Source organism: Anoplophora glabripennis, unplaced genomic scaffold (genome assembly GCF_000390285.2).
Source record: "Anoplophora glabripennis isolate ALB-LARVAE unplaced genomic scaffold, Agla_2.0 scaffold345, whole genome shotgun sequence".
NCBI classification, from domain to species: Eukaryota; Metazoa; Arthropoda; class Insecta; order Coleoptera; family Cerambycidae; genus Anoplophora; species Anoplophora glabripennis.
The window spans coordinates 390,664-414,484 of NW_019416469.1; the positions used below are offsets into that span (position 1 = coordinate 390,664).

Below are 23,821 nucleotides of genomic sequence, written 5' to 3' on the forward strand. Positions count from 1 at the left end.
GTACTGTTCGTGATAAGGAAACTACATTCTGAATTTGAAATGGTATTTAACTACATCCTGCATGTTTGAAATGAAGACAAATTTATTAAATATGGAAATTTGGCGCGCCCCGTTTTAGATTTTATCAACATCCTAAACTAAAATTTAAAGTAGACCAGCTTCATATTCCTGCCGCGAATTTCAATTTCATTAAAAATTTGCACCTTGAAACTACCAACCAAAATTCAACAAACGCCTCTAATCTAGGTTTTATGGCAAGACGATGGATTTGTTCATAACCCTTTCATATTTTATTATTATAGTTGTATCGACTTATGTGAAAAATATTTAATCCTTCTTATTTGCTAGAGTGTATCTATATAAGGCATAACTGTCATTCTATTGAATCTATCTTGGTCAAAGATGGTATATATAGAGTGTGGAAAATATTTTCCATGAAACATTACATAAAAAGATATTTATTACCCAATGATTTCTTTATGCTGTCATTTAAAAACCCTCGATAATTTATATAGGCGTTACATTACATTCCAAATTCATTTTTTTATACATCAGTAGGTTTCAGCGTGGATATGATATACTGAGTGCTACAACACTACAACTTGTCGAACGTACATATCATTACTTTCTAATATGTATCACAATGCTAAAAGCCATGCACTCAAAATTGGATTTACATTTAAAAAAAATTTTCCATTTTATTCATATGTTGTGCAATTTTTTTTTCCATATACTCATTTGTTCAGATATTTAGAGATATAACTTTTTTGAAAACATTTACGACCTGAATGGCAAATGTTTATACTGGGTGTTTTAGAAAAAGATCTTATATCGTATTTTGTTCTTGAGATATCGGTCGTCAACAATTTTTTAAAATCAAATTATGTATACAGGATGTTTCTAAAATAGGGTTCCAAACTTCTGCTGCGTTTATAACTCATTAAAATTAGCCAAAAAATTCCTATTAACATGTGCTCGAAAACGCACCCTTAGGAAGTTACATATATGCCCTTAAAACGGCTCAAACAAAGCTGTTTTTTTCTGTTATTGACAAAACGGTCGCAAATAAATAGAAAAAAATTTATGGGTCTTACATAACTTTTTACGTTATATAACATGGGCTACTCCGTTTTTCGACATGCAAATCATATGCGTCCCATTTAGGTTGGTGAAGGGGGTTTTCGGCCAGTAATTTTTTTTATTTCAATTTTTTTACAATTTTCTCTACAGATTTATAAAAACTTAACAATTTTACGTAAAAAATATTATCTTTGTCCAAATCGATATTTCCAATGGTTTTCGAGTAAATTGAGTTTGAAAATTACTCTGCTCTTTAAGTTATTAGGCAAAAAATTACAAAAATCTGTTTACCATGGCAAATGAAAGACTGACGTTGCCACAACGGTTAACAATTTAAGTTATTGATAAACTGTCAATTGAGCTTTGCAGTGTTTAATTAGTAAAAGTGGTGAGTGGAAAAATTTAAGTATTGAAAAAAAAAACAGTTTTGTTTGAGCCCTTTTAAGGGCATATCCTAAGGGTGCGTTTTAGGGCACAGTTTAATAGGAACTTTTTGGCTTATTTTAATGAGTCAAACGCAGCAGAAGTTTGGAACCCTATTTTAGAAACGCCCTGTATACTTAAAAACAACGGCATAATGCATGAAATTTGACACGGGTAAAATTTTGAGAGTGCTAGATGCATTAGTACAGTTAGTTTTTGACCATCTGCTAGAGATCGCCAATTATGACCTTATCTAGTGATATTTTATAACAACTTTTTTTGAGGTTAGGTTTAAAACTGTACTTCTGTTGAAATATGTGGAATCGCATTGTTTTTCAAAAAAACGCAAGTGGTTGTCAAGTTCTATTCCTTAAGAACAGGACGTGTGGAAACAAATATATCATGCTTCAAGAATATTTTAGATCAATTTTGTTTGTTTAAAATATTACGGATCTAAAAAAAATCCCATTTTAAGACTGACATAACTTTTTAGGGGAGCAACATTGCAGAGTATATACCAAATTTTGACGGAAAAGGTTTTCTAGCCAGATTTGAAAAATTTTTCAGGCAAAAATGGAAGCTCAAGTCTGAGTTTTCCCCCTAACATTTAACTCTTCGTCTTTTCTAAGAAAAAATGGTAACCGCTATGAACTAGAATCACCAATAGCAGATTGATAATTGAATTGATAATCAGAGCTAGACTTCAAATTGATGGAAAATTCAAATAACTAAAGACACAAAAAGGACACAGATTTCAATGTATCAACAGAAGTGATGGATTGATTGAGATCAGAGGGAAACTGAAAATCAAAGGTAAAATTCAAACTCATGCGCAGTAGAGACCCAAGCAAATTCGCAAATTACCCTCAATTATCCCCAAAATTACCCACAATTATCCCCATCCATTATCCCCAAATTTTACATTGTAATATACGACATACACCGTAAAAAACCTAACCTAACTAATTACATATGTCATGAAATGTCACTGGGTCTTTGCCCAGCTAGGACTTTTCCTAGCTAGGAAAATATCATCTTATTTTCAAATTTTCTGTCAGCCCCTGAATTTAGGGTACGTTTTTCAAAAACACCCTGTACAACAAAATATCCTTAAAGTTGTTCGAGAAAAAAAGTTCATTTTTGACTCGTAGCGTTACATAATTTATGGATGATTTTAAAACTTCAATGGGAAGTTATTCATCAAATCAGTTAAAATTTGATGGTTTAAAAGCTGTTTTCTTCATACATTTTTGTAATACCGACGCTATTGAAATTGGAACAATTGAACGAATTTCTCTCAAGTTGACGGATGGGTTTTCATGCGATTGGAAACAGTACGACGTAATAGAAAGTAAGCACGGCAAAGTGAACAACGTTACAATTGAACGAGTTGAATGTATATTAATGTTTTGTCTGTATATAAAAATTCATATTCTTGGAATTCCCTTGGTTGGAAAAACCGGATTTCAAAGGAAAAAAATTCAAGAACTTTTACAACAGATGGTGGCGAAAAAACTTAATCTCATACATAATATCAGGCATCAATATATTGTTTTATTTAATAATCTGTATAGGTACTTGTATCTAAATATTTTAAAAATATATTTTTTCCTTGCATTCGAAAGCATCTTGTAGCAAATAGATTAACTAACGGTACATTTCTTTAACGCTATGAATTGGGTGCATCTTTTATTTTAATTATTTTAATTGCGAGGTGGCATACAGGGTGTCACATTTAATACGGGCGCTACCGTGGCGCTAGTGAGATTAGATAATAAAATTTATTTATTTATTTATTTATATGAACACTGCATGTTTTCACCGAATTATCAATGTTGAGAAAGGATTAACAAAAATAATACAAAAAAGTCCATCTAACAGAAACTAAAAAAATGTCCCATATAAACTATGACTAATATTTACATTAATTATTCAGATATTTATATTTACACCCTTTTTGCATGTTTCTTTCTCTGATAATATTTAAGTGTTGCTGCTGGTAACACTAATATCACCAGAGCCACCAAAGGATCTGTCTCAAATGGGACACCCTGTACAGCTCTGATATTAATCATCTTACACACAAAGTTGATTATTTCGGTCATCGTAAGAAACTGTGCTTTCACATTCGCATCTACAAAAATCTAATTACGACGCACTTCAGCGAAATACCGTTCGCGCGGCTTCCGCACTAAGATAAAACTCATCCAATAAAAGACAATTTTTACCTTCCAGTTTGATCCTACCTTGCATCATGTTCTGGCCTTGGGGACCAGGACTCGTCGAGGGCAAGTTGGCGTTGGCACCTAGCAGTCCCGAGTGTCCACCGGGCGTGCCGTTGTTGTTTGTACCCCCTGGAACCTGCGCCGCCTTCATCATCTTCTTGTATTTACTCCTTCTATTCTGAAACCATATCTTGACCTGGAACAAGGGCGGTTTGTAATGTGGGGGTCTGTTTAACTGAAAACGTCTGCATATTGTTAAATACTTTTGCGGATGTCGCCGGGGAGGGGTTTTGGATATTGGTAGGGTGATTCCTCGCCTCAACGAGGACAACAAAATAAAAAATAGCACAGTTTGCTTTAAATAATATTAGAAACTATTATAGAATTAGGTGAATCAGGCTCTCTAAACAGTTGTGAAGTCACAAAATGGAATTTGTTGGCTTTGCCATTTACAATATTATAAAAATATGATAGTAATTATTGAAAAATGCTTTCTTACAAAACAATTATTAGGTAAAGGGTTCATTTGAACTTGTTAAACAGTTAACAGTTTCTAACAGTTAACAAGAGATAGATGGTCATTGATAAAGGGTTATTATATACATACACTGGAAAATAATATTTTAAATTTAATAATTAATTTATTTTCATTTTCTTCCTGAACAGAACTGAAGATATTTGGAACGTTTTTAATAATTTTTATCCAAGACTGCAATTCACGATTAAAGAATAACAAAGGTAATAAAATATCATCTATGGACCAATCTATTATCAGAATAATGAAAATATTACCGATTGGTATTACAAGACAACTTTTCCAGAAAGATATTTAAATTATCCCACTCAATACTCTTTTTCTCAAAAAATTCATATTTCTTTTTATTTAAAAACAAGAATCCGTAGCTTATCACGTTCTATGTTTCATATAAAATAACTTTAACTTTTATACGAATTCGTTAAAAATAATTATTCTATGAAATAATTTAAAAAATATATCCATCAATACAATGAATGTAAACAAAAAAATAATAATTGGGTTTTAGAAAATAAAAGATGTTTTAAATGTCTTTATATAAAGAAAATATCCTTAGTTTACTCATTATTTGTAATATTATTTCAAATTTGTTCAAGGAAAAATCTTTAAAAACGCACATTGTTACCTTTTTCTTGTATCAAATTACTTGCATGGATTTTTTTTTATCGAAAAGCGATAAGAACATTTTATAGAATGTACGAATGTATATTTAAAAACCCTGCTTAGATCTTCTACACCATAGGTCGGGTTGCGAAAAAAAATGATTGTGAGTCGTGAACCTTTTTGAGAGGGAGGCAAAAAAGTGGTCAATGATAAACGTTTTACCCTCAAATCCTGATAATAAAAACTTCAAGCTTCAGTTTTGCTTGTTTTGATTGCTCTACGACCATTTTTCGAAAAGTTATAACCTTTTGAAGCTCACATAAAAATTTAGGATTTTTTTTATCCTTTAATTTTTGTGAATAGTTTATAATATTAGTAGTACAATTACAATTATTTGACAAACCTAAACACATAGGTAGGTATGCAATTAATACATTTTACAAACAAACTTAATTTTTATTGCATTCTAGGGGTTGTTAATATATTATTGACATTCTTTTATATTTCATTATACACTTTAATTGTACATAAAACAAAATCGACGTTATAGCCCTTTAAAAAATATATACATCAAAAGGAAATAGTTTATTAAACAACAACTTTAGTAAAACTGCCTTTCTTACGAGATTTGTTTATACTATTTTTTCTCATTTTGTATTAGTAAGTAATTATAAGCAAATAGTGATATATATAAAAGCATTATAAAATTAGAAATTTAAAAAATTTCATGGTATAGGTACTTGTGTAGGATTTGCGTAACTTAGTAACCTGACATTGCTTTGTTTATTTATATAATAACAGTTAAATTGCATTTTTGTGAGACGAATTGATTCTATGTTATACAGTGCTTTCGAAAAGTAACGAATAAATTCATTATTTTTTAAATTGAGAAGTTTTCGAAAAAATCCCCTGGCACGTCGATTTTGTTTTAAAAAAGGCACTTTTCGACATACGACCCACATTTGTGACGTCATCGTTGTTCGAGATATGACGTCATCGACAATTTTTTTAAATAGCAACCCCCAATTTTGACCATGCCATTTGAAAGAGCGTGTCATTATATTTATAGTTATATATTTATAATTATATTTTAAGTCTTTAGTTACTTTAGGTAAAATCTCTTAAGGCGTCCAGCTTATAGTCTACATATTCCATGTTGAAAAGTACTTTATAAATAAACGAAAATATGGATATATCGCAATATAAAAAGTTACTTTTTTAAAATGTCAAAATGATACATACGAACCAAAGAAATCAAAAGTTTTAACTATGGAAAGCGTTACTATATGTTTGAGAGAGGCTGTAGACGATAAGTTTTTATTAATGAAAGTAGTACTAATAATTGGTTTAAATGGAGTATCTTGGCATGCAGAATTGTGCAGCTTAACTGTTAAAGATATAGAAGAAACGAGGAAAATTTTGGTTACAACTTTACATGATACAAAAACCGAAAAGAAACGTGTAGGTATTTACCGTAGGATCAGAGTGCAACGGATATGAAATTTGTCATAAGTATTTGCAATTGAGACCCAAACAAGTAAAGCATAATAGATTTTTCATTTTATTATACCTAATCACGGTAAGTATACAATACAACTACTTGGCATCAACAATTTTGCAAAAATTCCCTAAAGAGTTACAGAATACTTAAAATTTCAAAAAGTATATTTCATCAATAAGAACTTGTGGTACCTCAAGACCTTTCAGGAATGCAGATAGAGAATCATAATAGTTTTCAGGAAGAACAAATAGAATTGAAAAATTTCGTATTGTTAACTTTTCAAATTTGAATAATTATGGTACTTTTAATATATATATAACAATGTTTTTAATATTTAAATAATTCATATAAAAAAAAACAAATAGGCACAAACTTTCCTAGAATCGATTCTTACTTGCCTAGGTGTAAAATTTGATTTTTTCCCATTGACATTACACCTATTAAAAGTTCCGTCCTTATAATTATTATCCATTTAACTTTCACTTCCTTAAAGATATTTTACAACCTGCACAAATTTCAAAGGTTTATCGCATGAAAAAAAGATGGCCTTAACGGAGAAAAATTGAAATACCTGACATTTTCCGCTGTGAAAAGCCCGCTGTAACACGAAACGTGAATGTAACAATGGAGCCTATGTGGGGAAATAATTTATTTATAATAAATCGAAGCATTCCTACTCATGTGAATGCCATCACCTGTTGTATAGGAATTCCTAAATGAGTGATGTTATACGCAGGACCGCTTGCTTCGAAAAATTTCAATTCATTACTGGCTGTAATAATTGGAGTTATTACGACTTATACACGTCAATAAATGCTGATAAATAGGATATCATTTGAAATTGTAATTATCGGACGTGCAGAATTCCATTAAATTAATGAAAATAGCTTCAGCTACCGAACAAAACAGGTTCTGTAGGTCGGGTGTAGTGATTTGTGTGTGAATTTTTTGACTTTTTCCCTATTACATCATTCTTGTTTACACTAGTTCTGGTATTTCTAGACGAATATTCGGCCCAGGGGCGTCCCCAAGTGAATTAGGATAGTCAGTTCCTGTCAAATTATTATAGTTTTGCAATTAATTTCAACCCCGCAACAATTTTTTTCTATTATTGAATGTTCTTAACTACATGAATCGTCGAATAAGTAGAGGAAGTGACATGCCTTGGCCACCACGGTCTCCCGACCTGAATCCTCTTGACTTCTGTTTCTGAACAGACATTAAATTGTACTGTTAATATTTCGTTCAATCATGGATTTACTCTTTTACAAAACGATTGTCGAATTACAAAAAGTGGAAAATCATTTTTAAAACTGGTCAATGTATTGTGAACTTTTTCCACAATATTAATGCTGAAATATTAATAAGATTTTCATAAACCATTGATTTAATACGTCCACAGAACCAAAATGAAGGGGATTCAAGTCAGGGGAACGTGGTGGTCAACATGAAGGTATCACAAAATGTTGCCCGGTGTTTTAAAAGAAAATTAACTGCAAATCCGTAACTTGGCAAATTGGCACATTCTATTTTATCATTATTTTGTTTTAGTCGTAAACTTGTGTTTACTTCATTGCTTTCATAGTTTACTTGATAAAAATTACTTAAGATAAAAAGTAATTTGTGTGTTCTAAATGGAAATACATATATTATCGAAAACGGTGAAAGAAATAGGTTTCCATAAAGTATAACAAACACTTTTCTGTAGTCCAAATTATTGTATTTTTAAAGAATTTTTGCCCAGTGTTAGATTAAAAAAGTTGTAACAATTTTTTTATGGCGAAGATGTATAGTGGATATGTACAAGAGTACAAAAATGATTTTTAAATATGGCACTGCCAAAATCCTTTTGTTACCCAATTTAATAAAGGCATAACAACTGTAAAAAAATGTTTACTTTAACACTCTCTGTCTCCCTTGATATTAAATTTTGGACTAATACAGATTTAAATACATATTATTAAAAAAAGCTTTCCAGTTTTCAACCACATATCCTTAAGTAAAAAAGGTTTACTCTATGAAAAAATTAATATCTTTAGCAAGTCAAAATGACTAAATGTTTTATTTTTCGAAAATTATTAGAAAAAGTTTACATTTTAATTATGTCCCTTAATTGTCAGAAAGACTTAAATGAAATACTTTTTTGTTCTAGAACAAAAATGTATTCTTCATACAGATCTGCTAAAATTAATTTAAATTAGACAAATTGCTTTAACAATATTAGGACTGTTCGTCTTTGAAAACATGTTTATTTCAATTAAATAAATTTTACAACAGAAACTGGCCAACTAGGTACTTACATTTTTATGGTTCGAAAAATAGTATTTGATACAATGATTGATACAATCTTTCAGATTTCGAATATATAGCGATTTCTTTTGGAGTGCTTGAGATTTTTTTGACACCAACTACAATTTTTAGTAAACTTCGGCAGCAAAGCAACGTTTTTTCGACATAATGTATTTTGAAATACATCTGAAATGACAAACTATGTGTCTTGCTGTCAGGAATTTTAGTAAAAACCACATAACCTTTGACTTCTATAGTTGTACTTAGTAGTTTTTCTCTTCTATAAACCTTGTGAATGCCCATTATTAAAATAACGTGAAGAAAGAACATTATAATTAGGGAAACTGGTACCTAGCCATATAAATGTGAATTGCCTTTCTACTTTCGCCATAAACCGAATTTGAAATGTTCAAGTCAAAAATCTCGAGCGCCACGAAAGCGACGTATGCGCATGCGTTAAAATAAGCTCTTTAATGTAAAAAGAGCGAATGCCCGAGCGGCTTTTGCCTGACCATGGGACAAGGGCAACTTAATTTCAACTCTTTGAAATTTTTCTTTTTCGATACGTTTTGTGGATCGATTAGAACCTATATCTACGATGTTAACTTCTAAAATTAACATTTAGTGATTAAATTAGTTAATAAGGGAACGAAATTAATTTACAAATACTTGGAGCAACAATTTTACGGTCAATCGAATCGGTCTTTGGCACACATGTTGGTCACTTAATTGATCGTCTTTTCCATAAATTTCATCAACATTCATCGCTTTTTACAATAGTAATGCACAATTTTCGAAAACTGATTTTTCCACGTTCAACAGTTAACAAATTGGTGAAGTGTGACTTTAGATACCTTAAATTGTAGGTAATTTAATTGCCTACAACATAAAATTACTAATTTTTCGATAGATCGTCTAGATTTTCGTGGGAAAAAACACGTAAATTTGCACTTATTTGCAACTTGCCAACTTGCCCGTCATAAAGTGTAATAAAATGTCTATTAATAATTTTTTCACGCTCAAACTCTAATTCCACTGGAGTATAACTCTTTTTTACTTCTGTAATCGCGCCGCCACTGTCTGGTCTCAAAGATTTTGTACGGCTCTCGATTCCTCGTTGACAAATATAGGTATGCACACCTTCATATTTTTTCCGTTTTTTTTTGTATCGGTTTTGCATTAGGTAAGTTTTTACTTAAATCCTACGAATTGTAGAAACGTTGGAAGGTCTCGAACAAATTTCAATGCCGTGCGCCAAACGCCAACCAATAAATAACGAATAACAATTTCAACGCGTTAATAATATTTACAACACGACGATCTCGTTTTCTTGAGATTTTTTTCCACCGCGCTCCACCTAATTAAAAATCTATTTATTTGTCATTAAAAAGTCTATACGCGTCATGGCATATAAAATATGTTTTCCTTTTCGCAGTGTGTTATTGCATGACATTGATTAATCTGCGCTATCAAGGTTTCCAGTAAAAAAAATGTCAGGTGCATGTTCCGAGCCTAAGTACGCTATTTTTCTCGTTAAGGACTTGGAAACAAAGGAGCCTTCCTACTTGGTCGCCGTTTGGGAATGGAAATCGAGCCAGTTTGGATTTTCTGTTGTGTCGAACACCAATTTTAGATAATTTAGTGAGTCGTGAGTGCCGAGATGCCCTCGGGCTCCACAAAGGTTGAAGCAAGCAAAGGAAATGTTACAAGGTCTTCAAGATTATCGCGGAGATTGTGGCGTTTTGTAATCGCCCGTCTCTCTCTCTCTCTCGCTCGCCGTTTTTTTAATTATTATTTATAATGAGTAAAAATAAACGTGGAGTTGAAGACTTTATGTGAGTGACAGATTACTTCTGCGGGCTGAGGTCTCGCTGCACCAGCTATGAATAAGTTAACGCTGATGTTTTCCATTTTATATAAGCAACCGTTCGCAAGATACCCAACGGAGACCCTTTAAAAGCGTGATTTCATTAAAGACACTCTTCTCTCCGCGAAACAATGAGTCAAGGCTGTTAATTATTTTAATCTCGTTCTATTACTACCTTAAACAAACACTGCAACGTTTTACCACAAGACATTCTTTTTCATCGGCTGTTTTGGAAACATCGGTCAAATTATCTGAACGCGTTATTATCCGTTTTTTACTGTATATATTCGTAATTAATTTTAATTTTAATGCTAATTCGGTAGCGAATTAACTGGCAACGGTAAACCTTAATGAAACCGCTAATTACATCAACAAAATTATTAACCTACCAGTTCCAAAAATAAGTTTAAAACTGGAAAAGACCATTTTTTTCGTCGTTGATTGTTGAAACATCAGCAAATTTTCAGAACGCCTTTTAGACGAAATTGATCAGTTCTACATTTTGTAGGTTTCAGTACAAATGCGGTTTCATTATTAGAGAATTATTTAACTAATCGGTTGCAGCGAGTCGTTTATAATAATCGACAATCAAATCAAGTAACAATGTTGTCAGGTGTACCTCAAGGGTCTATTTTGGGACCGCTTCTTTATACTATTTACACGCTAAATTTTGGAACATTTATTAGTTACTGTAAATTCCATTTTTACGCAGATGATACGCAATTATATTATTCTTTTTTTCCTTCAGAGGTAAATAATGCTTGTGATAAAATTAACGCTGATTTGTCTGTCTTAACTGAATTAGCGGCTGATCATTGTTTAAAGCTTAATAGTTTAAAATCATCGGTTTTATTAATAGGTCAACAAAATAAGCTTAATGAAGTAACAAATTTAATAAATATACACATCAATGATGAGCAACATAAAGTTACGAGGGAGGCAAAAAATTTAGGTTTAATTCTGGACTCTAATCTAAGATATAGGCTATATGTAAATCATATGTTGAAGAAGTCTTATTGTAATTTAAAAGTGTTATATAGTAATAGACATACATTAAATAAGGATACCAAGATAATGTTATGTGAAACATTGGTACTATCACAATTTAATTATTGTGATATCTTATATAATTAATGTATAGACAGTTCCGATTGTAACAGAATACAAAAAGTGCAAAATGCCTGTGTTCGGTTTATATGTGGTATAAGGAAGTTTAGCCATATATCGTATTCTTTTAAAAAATTAAAATGGTTGTCGATGATAGTGAGAAGAAATTATCATGCTCTTTGCTTCTATCATAAATTAATTATTACTAAGACACCCCCCTACCTTTATAATAAATTAACATTTAGAACGGACGTACACAATATCAATATTCGTAGCAAAGGTTTATTAACCATGCCTAGACACAGGTCTACATTCTTTGAGCGATCCTTTTCTTTTAATATTGTAAAATTGTACAACAAGTTAAGTCCCGAGTTAAAATCAATGTCACTGTATTGTTTCAGAATGTCCTTAAAGAAATGTTTTTTCAATGATTATTTCTAAGTCTTTTCTCGTTTTGTCTTATATTACCGTGTATGCTTTATATATATATTACATGTGTATGTATATGTGTGTATATAATTTTTACTATGTTAGAATATCCACATGCTTCTAGGATGCGCGGAAGATCAGGAAACCACTTGTGATACCCTCACTTTGTAATTTTTTATAATAAAATTTTATTATTATTATTATTATTATTATTATTATATTTAGAAGACGTACATTTATTACAAAAAAAATTAAATGTGTCAGTCAATCTGTATATTATACACAAAGATAATTTTATTTGTTACTGGTATTAGCAATATCAGCAAAAGTCATGGATTTGCATGAAAATTTAGAATAAGGCTCATCTTAGGCTCAAGTTCAAAAGTGACATAAGCCCGATTGACGCTTTTTGTTTTTTAAGGGTAAAAACTACCCCTAAGTGAAAAAAAAATGAAAAAATTACGTTTCAAGCATTTTATTGACAAAAATCTTGGTCAAGCACAAAGATTAAGTAATGTTCCATGTTCTCGAACATGTTTTATGATATATTTGATCTTTTCGACCCTTCATTTAACCCTTAAAAACTACCCCTATGCAAAAAATAATGGTAAAAAATTACTTTTTAAAGATTTGGAATGATTAAATCGTGCAATTTTTTAAAACAAAAGTTACCTTATAGCTAATAAAAGAATTGTCCCCTTTCAACCCCTAAAAACCACCCCTGTATTGACAAAAATGATAAAAAATTACTTTTTCAAAGCTTGGAATGCTTTAACGGTGCAATTATTTAAAATAACAGTACAATAACAATAATTACAATAACAGTTTTTTCGTTATCGATTTTCGAAACGTGGGTAAAATTTGCAAGGATGTATTAGTAGAGCAAAATACAGTAGCATACACTGAAAAAAGTATTTGGATCAAATGAGCAGATAGTTTTAAACGGAATTATTTGCCGTAAATGTTATTTCATTCGATTCAAATGTATATACTTTCGTCAAACTATGTGAAATAATACCTTACATTTGCTTATTCAAGACAAATGTAGCATATTATAATCAAACTTATATTTTCTTGAAAGAAAATTGTAGATCACAGAATGACGTAGGTGAAGTAGCACGAAAGATGGAGCCAACAATTACTCTCTGTGTATACACATCTCCTAAAATAGCTGGATTGTTCTAAGGACATAATGATGAGGACCATTAAAGTCTCAAACCGACCTATGTTTGATTGGTTAAACTTACGAACGATTCTAGTTGTTGTAAGTTTGAAACAAAATATTTTTTATTACTTGGGAATATTTATATCAAATATTCTTAAAATAAGTATATACATCATGTGACATGTTACCAAAACTATTCAATTTTGTATTAAACAAAATGATATCCAAACTGGAGTGAAATAAGTATAGATCTAATTCTTAATTAATTTCAGCTTCAGTAGAATTCCGTAAAGCAAATTACCCTGTAAGTGTAAACTTTAAAGAAATTTTCATGTAAACATAAAGAAATTTTTAGACAATCAAAACATTTAATTAAAATTTAGGATATTCGGGTATACTATATGCCAAGACAATTTTTTCGGCAATGAAATTAAAATCGTAATATTAAGAACTTATTAATTTGTTTAAATTTTCAATTTTTTTAGCGCATTCGTAATTAATTTAAGTTCCATTGTAAATTCAGTAGAGCAAACTATCTCGTAACTGAAAATGAAGACGTTTTTAAATAAAATCAACGAAACTATTAAAATTCAGACGTGCCAGAGCATTTACTTCGTAAAGATTTCCAAAACATTAGTGAAGTTTTCTAAACACGAATTGGAGCCAAATGTAGACCTCATATTATCGCAATTGCAAAAATTAAAACAGTCAATTACATTAACTCAACTATTTAATCGTATTTTTTTTTATTTCAGTTTTAATGTGAATTTGATAAGTGTAGGTACTTGTGTCAGTTTACGCCATCGAAATTGAAACCAACTTAAATTTCAATGATATGATTAAAAAATTAATCAAAATTTTCCATACAAAATTGGACCTGTTATATTACCATCCAATAATTTTGTTTCGCGAATTACATGTTAACAAAAAAACAAAATTTTCCGGGAAAATTAATTTTATGATGCTATTAAAAACTTTTTTTCACATTTAAGAAAAACTTAACCTCTTCTATTAGTTAATTTAGTAATTGAAAAAGGCAAATAGCTTTGTTGTTGTTTTCTCCATTAAATTTTTGTATGCTAATTAGTTTCGTGTCATACAGGCTTAAAACTCAAGATTAATCATTAATTTATAAATTTTTTCAACGCACTGGCAATTAATTTAAATTTCAGTACGAATTTGGTAACGCAAATTAACTGGTAACCGTAAACCTTAATGAAGCTGTTCGTTTTTAGATGAATTGATCAAATTAATTATTCGCAAGGAAAACGAAGTTAACCTAAACTACATGCATATAAGTACTAGAGGAAGTCGAATGCATACTAAAAACCTTGAGCACTATTAATTACAAGAATATATTTTTATGTTTATATATTACGTTTACGCAATCGGCTTGTCATAAAAACATTGTCAATGTTTATTAATGCACTTGGTACCAGGACGTTTTTATTTTTATTCGCCGGATGAAAAACGTTCTATGAGAACTGTGGATATATTAACGCCTTTGTTAGTACACACCATGCTTCGCACTAATTTATGTAAATTAGTTCTTAAAACCTTATTTATCGGAACTAATTTACATAACTTATTAAACTTGACTGTACGGTCAGTAATAGTACGTACACAAGTATAATACTTTCATTCAAATAAATTCACTCTTTGTCTCTTACCTGACACGGTGATAGTAACTGTTAGATAATTATTGAAAGTTGCTTTTCGATATCTGCATAATGTAACGTTCGTTCAAACGAAAGAAATTTAATAAAAATGATATATCGAAGCAACCATCAATCATCGATACCGCGTTTCAGCTTCACAGCTCATTTGAATTGGATAACTAAGTACATAATATATCTACCTCTGAATGTAAAACAAATCATTTATTTTTAAAGCGCTATTTTCCTGGATAGTCGTTATATTACAAACAAAGAACTCAATTTTTAATGACGCAATTACCATATTTTTACAAATATTTCAAGTGGGTTGCTAGCAGGATATATTTTGCACTATTATTATGAATATAATTTTAAAATTTAAAGAATTTAGCGTACGTCGCGACAGTTTTTTCCGTAATCGGTTTTAGGAACATCAGTAAAAATCGTCTGATGACCGCTGTATTTGTAAAAGTTGAAATTAAACGTCATTTGCAATTTATTCTAGTTTTAATGTGTATTTGTTAGTGAAATTTAACTCGTATCCCTTAGTAAATGAAAAAATAAAAAAAAGAAAAACAACTTTTTTAAAGACTGCTACACAAAAAAAATGTTTGCTTCAAATGTACAACATTTGATTTTAAGGTATCGCACATTTATATACACGCAAGAAAATATTTTGTTCTTTTAAGAAAATTTATTTAAATATTTTAAATCACTACCCAGAAATATAATTTCTTACTTTAAAAATAGGCAGCATTTAAAATAAATATTTGATACTTACGGTTAAACGAATTCTATTCTTAATTTTATGATCTACATAGATTTTATAGAAACATGTTTGTATTGCATATTAATGTATTGTTTGTTTAATACAAAATTCAAAGAATATATATTTGGATATAAATATTTCTCAGTAATAGAAAATATTTTGTTTCAAACTAACAACTCACAACACCTAGTACAACAGCTAGGATCGTTCGTAAGTTTAACAACCAGACAAAGCTACTTTCCACCTACGCAATTCTGTGACCTACAATTTTCTTTCAAGAAAATATAAGTTTAATTATAATATGCTACATTTGTCTTGAATAATTCCTACATTAATACTAAATTTTAAATATATATTAAGAAACTAAGATAATAAATTTCGGAACTATAAATGATTTGAATTAAATTATACAGAGTGAGTCATTAATAATGGTACACAGCTTAATGGCATATTGTTAACGTCAAAATATAGTGATTGAGCCAAACATGCCTTAATCAATTATTGCTCCTTTTCGTTCTACATTGTGTTAAAGTTGAGAAAATATTTTCCTTTTTTATCTATATTTTAAGTATGTATGGACCGATTGTTTTGAAAATTTGTAGTTTTAAGTTTTTTTGAGGAAGCAAATACGAATATGCAAACAGTGTTGGGGTCACGTGTAGAGGGCGCTAGTTATACTGTCCTATCAATATAAAAATCTGTCTATCTTTTTGTATATTACAATTTTGAATTTTTTAACTACAAATTATTGAACTACGTTCAATTCTAAATAAAAAAGGTATGCTAGTTACAAATCGATAAACTAAACCGTTTTCGAGATACAGACGTTTCAAGTTTTTGAGATACGGCGGGAATTAAATTAGAAAATTAGCAGGTCTTAAGATACCAAGCCTGAATTAAGAATTAAGACAAACATTACAGCAACTGAAGATTTTATTATGCATATATCTTAACAAATTATTAACTACCAGCGACTTCAATGCATTTTCTTAGCCTTTTATTAAGATATTCTCTTCTCTAAAAAATAACGACAAGGAAAAAACTACTTCTTAATCAAATTGAGTAGAAAACAATATGGCAGCTGTCAATTTATTATGTCCATGCCTACTACTTTGGAAAAAATAATTTTCTAATTTAATTCCCGTCGAATCTCAAAAACTTAAAATGTCTGTATCTCGAAAACAGTTATCGATTTGTAACAAGTATACCTTTTTTATTTAGAATTGAACGTAGTTCAACAATTTCTAGTTATAAAATTTCAAAATTGTAAAATATAAAAAGTCAGCCTGTATATATTTACAAATAATATAAATTCTAAGAAAAATTATAGATTACAGCAAGTATTTTACATAATTTGACGAAATTATACAGATTTGAATAGAATAAAATAACATTTACGGCAAATTTTTCCATTTAAAACTATCTACACATTTGATCCAAATACTTTTTTTTCAGTGACGCAGTGAAAAAAACTCCTCATATAAATAAAGACAACGTAATGCAGTCCATCAAATAATTTCGGTAAATAATATAGATATTGAGTCTTAGTTTTTATCTGAAATTGTTGAAATTTTTATAATTTATCGAATGAAATTTTATCTATCAGTCTAAATATCAACTTATTTCTTGTGGATTTGAGAATAAGTTTCAAGGGTTTGAGGTTAGGTTTTTATGGACATAGCATGGGTTTGGGGCTTCACAAATACAAAATATTAGCTCCAGAGTTTTCAAGGAGTCACATTCTTTGGTTTCGAAAATATCCTTCTTTTAACTTTCTAGCTCGGATTTCTTGAATTTGAGGTTAGATGTATGAGAATAAAGATTAGAAATTTCAAAAATATAAGCTCGAAAAAATAGTTTTCAAGGACTTTTATTCTTTGGTGTGGAACATATACATTCCATGAATTTCTAGCTCAAGTTTTTAGAATTTGAAGTTGGGTTTTGAGGGTTTGGAGTTAGGTTTTGAAGGGTTTGAGGTTAGGTTTTTATGGGTGTGGGTTTATTGCTCTTAGATTTAAAAAAGAGTCAGTGTATTACTTTGAGGTTAGATTTGATGAATTTGAGGTTATGTTTTTGGGTTCAGGTTTAAGGTTGAAAAGTATTGTGAAGCTACATGCAAATTTTCGTAGTTTAATCAACATCAGATACGAAATTTTAGATTTTTTTTTATTTTTAAATACTGAATAATTCTTTTATCTTTGGTTTTGAGGCTGATGGGTTCTAACTCGATTTAAAAAATTCCTATACAGGGTGTTTGTAAATAAGTGCGTAATATTTTGGGGGGGTGGTTCTCGAAGTTCGTATAAACGTAGGTCGAAATATGCTTCGTTTCCGAGAAAGAGTGTTTAAATTTTACTTTTTTATTTATTTTTATTAATTATTTTAGAGTTTTAAAGATATTGATTCAAAATTTGAAAAACGCTTTGGAGGGATAATTGTACATTTTTTGGGGTGACCCGAATATTTCTATTTGTGCCAGTAGCGTTCGTGCGAGAATGCCACAAACTTTTTTAATAAAAAAAATGGTACGTCACTGACTTTTCCCGTTTTGATATTTTTTTTAGAAATCCGCCACCTATTCTGAATGAAATTGGTCTCTTCAATTTTTTTCGTAGGATATTTGAGGAAAAAAATAAGGCATATTTTATTGCAAGTTTGTATTTTTAATTTTACTTATTTTTTTCGATTTTCTGTCTTAATTAGGACTTCGAATACGTGGTTAAAATTAATGACATTATGTCTGAATTACCCTGTACAGATTGGGAGTTATACGATTATGGACTGTAACGTGAATTAGCGGAAAATAGTGAAAATATTGAATTTATTTGAAAGAAAACAGATCGGCTACCCCACTTGAATACAACGTTTACATTTCTGTCTTCAGTTAAATAAGAAGTCAAATGACAGGTGCAGTCGTCATTTTTCTCTTAGACGAGGTGTAAATAAAAGGAGAATAACCAAGAGAATGCGACGTTTCCGATTAGTTTTCGTTGCGAGCCCGAACACAGGCTTAATAAACATATCCAGCGGACAGAACGTACTCGTAAAACGTGTGTGCATGGGTATGTCCTAGATTTTCGAATTCAAGGTATAAAATACCGTTTCTACCTGCCGACACAACCGGCGCAATTTTATCTAGGTACAAAAATAATAAAAAACGCAAAACAAAAAGAATTTTCATTCGAGTGTACGACTACGCCTTGGGCTGTATTCTGTTTCCGCTTTACACATGGCAGAACACACATTACAAATGTTACGTGGGGCATTCGGAGGGAGCGGCAAATATTCTCCCACGAAATATGTTATATAATGGCAGTTCACGCTATCCTGCACCGCTCCGTAGACATAGGACGAGAGCTAAGCGAGCAACTGTTATAAAACAATAAAATTAGACGCCCCGGAGACCGTTCTGGATTCAATAAAACTTATAAAATTCATTTTACCCAAATAAATTATCAAATTGGGCCATAAATATCGTGGCTTTCGAGGCGCGACCGGCTTTTCGAATTGTTAAACGGTCGCTGGATGTCTAAGCTTACCCATGTTGAAAATTAATTCAATTGTTTTACAAATGACGACATGATTCATTTGTGCGATGGTTTCATTTATCTACAGGGGAAGTGTGTGTGTGTGTGCGTCGATCGTCCTGGTTTGTTTCGTTATTGACCTATGTAGACTATTAATTACTTGTTATAAGTAGAATAAACCGGGGTAATATGACACACATTATCTCTATGGGGGCTTCGATGGTTGTGTACGATGCGCTACATAAAATTATTGTAACGAAAACATCATCGATCTTTGGTACCAACAAAAATTTATCAGTAAACTAAATTGCTGCTGTATCATTCAAGTATGAGGGTGGTACAACAACAGACGTTGGAGAAAATTACTAAATAAAATTACCGATGAACAAACCGTATTTCATTTGAAGCAGTGGAGTAAGTAGTTTTCTTTAACTGCAAGGAAAGCGGAAATGTTAATTTCTTGAAACTATATGTAGTGTGCACGGATGGAGGTGAAAAGAAGAAAAATCGAAAAAATTTCTATTTTATATAAAAAAAATATATATAATTATATATTTGTTAAAAAACTTCTGATTTTGATCAAATGTTGAGTAAGCCAACAGCCAACACATATAGGGTATCCTCTACAAACAGGTAATTTTATTTAAACCTCACCATAGCAGTTGAGAAATACATAAAAGTAGTTTCTTATATGTATATTTTGTTTGTAAAAAATTAAGTTGGCTTTTTTAAGACCAAAAAATGTATTTTCTACGTAAGTAAATCCCTGTTCATATTAGATTTGAAAAAGTTTTACTGAAAAAAATTATTCACAACAAAATATATGCCCACACACCAAGTTTGATGATAACTGGTCTACTTTAACTTTTTTTATTTGATAAATCATTGAATTGTAAAATTAAAACCTATAGTCGCCAAATTTGAGACAATAATATAAAATTTACTTCTAAAAGCTGTTTTACATTGACAATTTATTCATGAATAAATTGACGAAGCTCTTCATGAATTAATTCACGAATTTATTGGTAAACAGTGTGGTTTTACACTGCTACAGAGACTACAGACTTTGTCAAGTTTTTTGACGTATGAATCAGTTCTACCAACGAATCAAAGAAGCAAATAAATTTCAAAAATGTCACCTTTCCACTCATAATTGTAGTGATACAACAGCCGTTAGGTACCGTTCTGACACATATTATCTAAATATTAGTTTTTGTAAGTAACAAATCAGTAAAAACAATGCAAAACTAGCACCACGCCACACAATTACTTACATATTCCAATAACATAACCTCATTACTGATCTGAGGCTGGAAATCTATTGGGTTGGTACTTCTGAACTTCACGAAGAAATTGACGAAAATTAGAACATGTTCTAATTCGTCAAGAACTTGATGAATAAATTCATGAAGTTATTTGACAGCAGATTTGGTGCATTACACTTGTCCAATTTCTTGATGAAGCGACTTCATGAATTAATAGATCAATAAATTGTCAATGTAAAACAGATATAACAAAAAAAATTCCCGATCCCTTACAAAATACGATTGCTTCCAAATGAAATATGGAATGTTCCAAATTGAAATATGGAAATAAATTTTTACTTTACGACATAAATGTATATAAACAAAGTTGGAAAGAATTATATTTTCTACAATTTTGATCCCTTTGATTTTTTCCCTAGAACCAATATTTAAGGTCCTACGCTTGCGGTAAAAACGCGAGCGTAGGACCTTGCGGGAGTTGGTTTCAAAGGAATGGTTTTTGCTCAATATCTCGGCCATTTTCAACTTTACAACAAAAATGGTAAGGATTTATATTTTCTAGAATTTTGATAATTCTTTCCAACTTTGTTTATATACATTAATGTCGTAAAGTCAATAACAAACGAGATAATTCTATAATTATACTTTGTCACTATTTTCCCTCTTAACTTGAAAAATATCGATCGCACGATAAAATTTGTAATAAAAGAAGTTGTAGGAAATCGCATTTGCAACAACTTAAGTCCTTACCATTTTTGTTGTAAAGTTGAAAATGGCCGAGATATTGAGCAAAAACGATGTTTCCTTAAATTCAAGATGGCGGCTGACGCAGGGGTGGAATTCAGTCGCGATTCTGAATTTACACTACTATTGACCCCCCCGCCCTAAAGGTTAGAACAATAAAATTGTGGTCCCTAATTTTTTCCCGGTTAAGCCCTTTTTTTGTCTAACCCGACTGGAGTATCTGGGGATTATTTAAATTATGTACACAAGTAAATAAGCAAACATTCGTAGAACATTCTGGGACACCCTGTATCCGCGGTAACGCTGGTTCCAGTTTCACCGAATGTTTAGAGCGTTAAGTGTAATCTGGTACACGATGATTAGTTTTCGGTCGATTAACATATTTATTGATATTCTTAATGCGTGCTTAAAAATTAAGAAAGATCGATTAATCTTGAGTAAGCCGGAGATCTTGACATTCGAATCTGGTACGCCACTTCGAAATAGGAATATCGGTGAATGTGTGTTTTCGATTTTGTGTGTACCGGTTGGTGGTCCGCTGGCTAGCACACATATTTACGAAATACTTTTATTCCTCTACGTTAACAGTTTTTACGAAGATGCTACGGGCATTTTTCTTTGTTAGAGGACGGTCGCCTTGGACAAGGTCATAAATGGCGAGGATTGAACACTCGTCGCAGTCGTAACGACACTGAACGTTCGATTCGTGTTTTATTAAAAATTAATATGATGGATTCTAGGCTGCGGTTCTTTGAATAACCATTTTTCTAATTATTTATTTACGTCCGCAGCTGTTACAAGCAGCGATGAATAAAGCATAGATATGTCACTGTGTGGTACAATTTTAAATTTCTAAAAAAAAAGAATAACAATCAGTGGCGTTCATGAATACAACAATGTTATTTTTGTAAATAAAATAATTACAGTTAATATCTACCTTTTTTCCAAATAACAATCTGTTATCTACAAATAAAACATCCTGTAAATTTATATTGGGTGGCATAATTTTCCAGATAATAGCAATTTCCGATATCTTTACAGTAAAATGGAAGAAATCAGGGCACAAAAAGAGTAGGCTTTGACTATTGGATTTTGATTTTGTCCCAACTAAGTGACAGGTAAGTTATTTTAATTTAGTTAATATAAAATTTGTTATGGGGTCAAGCTGAGGAAACTGTTTAAACCTAGCACCCAAACGTTACAAAAATAACTTAGCTGTCATTTATTTGAAATAATTTGCCATCTTCTACTCAAAACCTACTGTGCATCAATTGTGCACTGTGCACTGCAGAGATATAGAAAGTTGCAATTATCTCGAAAACTACAGGGTGTAAGAAATTTGACTGCCATTACCTCAGCATGCGATAGAGTAATCATAAATGAACAAAAAAGTTGTATATTATAGGCAGTGCCCACCCTGAAATTTTCAGAAGAATAAACAAAAATTTGTGTATATATTTATCAAAGTGATTTGACAACTCTTATAAAATTAAATCTAAAATGCGTTACCTCCTTTGAAACTCCCCCTACCAAATTTTAAAATTATATTTTAATCATGATCTCGGCAGCAACCAACATAACATTCGGGCTATCCCGTAGCCGCTGAATTAAACAACGCCGTACCCCAACCATACCTTGCATGCTTATACGCACCTAGGACTAGACAGTATAATCGGAAACGTAAGTCGTTCACTAATTTAGAATATTTGGCCCAAGTCGGGCGAGCCCGCACACAGCTCGCATATACCCATTGAGCACCCATCGAGTGTTGTTCACTTTTCACCAGTGGTTGGAAATATATATACCTACGTATATTTATTTGCTGTAATTTTGTTCTTTAAATGAATTTTTAAATATTAGAACAATTTTTCCCTGCAAAGGTATTCCAGAAAACAAATTTTAGTAAACGAAATAATAAACAGTTTTATAATAATTTGTAAATCGCGTAAAAAAATAAATATCTATGGTGCTATGTTGAATGTTCTTTGATAATTATAATTATTAAGGTTATTTTAACTCGTTACTGTTAAACTGAATTAAAAGTGATTGCTGAGAAATTTTCAATATTTGAATAGATTCTAGTTTGTAAACATGGGAGTGATGTAAATTATTTTTGGGATGATCTCGGCAGCAACCAACATAACATTCGGGCCAGCCCGTGGCCGCTGAATTAAACAACGCCGTACGTTGCCTGCTTATACGCAGGGCTAGGACTAGAGAGTAATCGGAAACGTAAGTCGTTCACTAATTTAGAATATCTAGCCCAAGTCGGGCGAGCCCGGACACAGCCCGCACCCGCATACTCATCGAGTGTTGTATCGGCCAGCTACGGCTTTTCGCCAGCCAACCAGCAGCGGTTGGAAATATATGTATATTTATGTGCTGTAATTTTGTTCTTTAAATGAATTTTTGAACATTAAAACAATTTTTCCCTGCAAAGGTATTCCAGAAAACAAATATTAGTAAACGAAGTAATAAACCGTTTTATAATAATTTGTAAATCGCGTTAAAAAATAAATATCTATGATATGTTGAATGTTCTTTGACAATTATATTTATTAAGGTTATTTTGAAGCGTTACTGTTAAACTAAATTAAGAGTGATTGCTGAAAAATTTTCAATATTTTAATAGATTCG

The 23,821-nt window shown here is 31.0% G+C and overlaps 1 protein-coding gene across 2 annotated transcripts in view; it reads right to left on the reverse strand.

Annotated features, from left to right (window-relative positions):
- Positions 1-23,821, reverse strand: part of LOC108908820 (homeotic protein distal-less-like) — a 143,093-nt gene that overhangs the window by 23,886 nt on the left and 95,386 nt on the right. Inside the window, exon 3 of one of the 2 annotated variants that reach the window (XM_018712966.1) lies at positions 3,750-3,924. In XM_018712966.1, the coding sequence (XP_018568482.1) occupies positions 3,750-3,924 (175 nt within the window). Of the gene's footprint in view, positions 1-3,731; positions 3,925-23,821 lie in introns of both variants that reach the window. The other variant, XM_018712965.1, reaches the window with a different exon arrangement.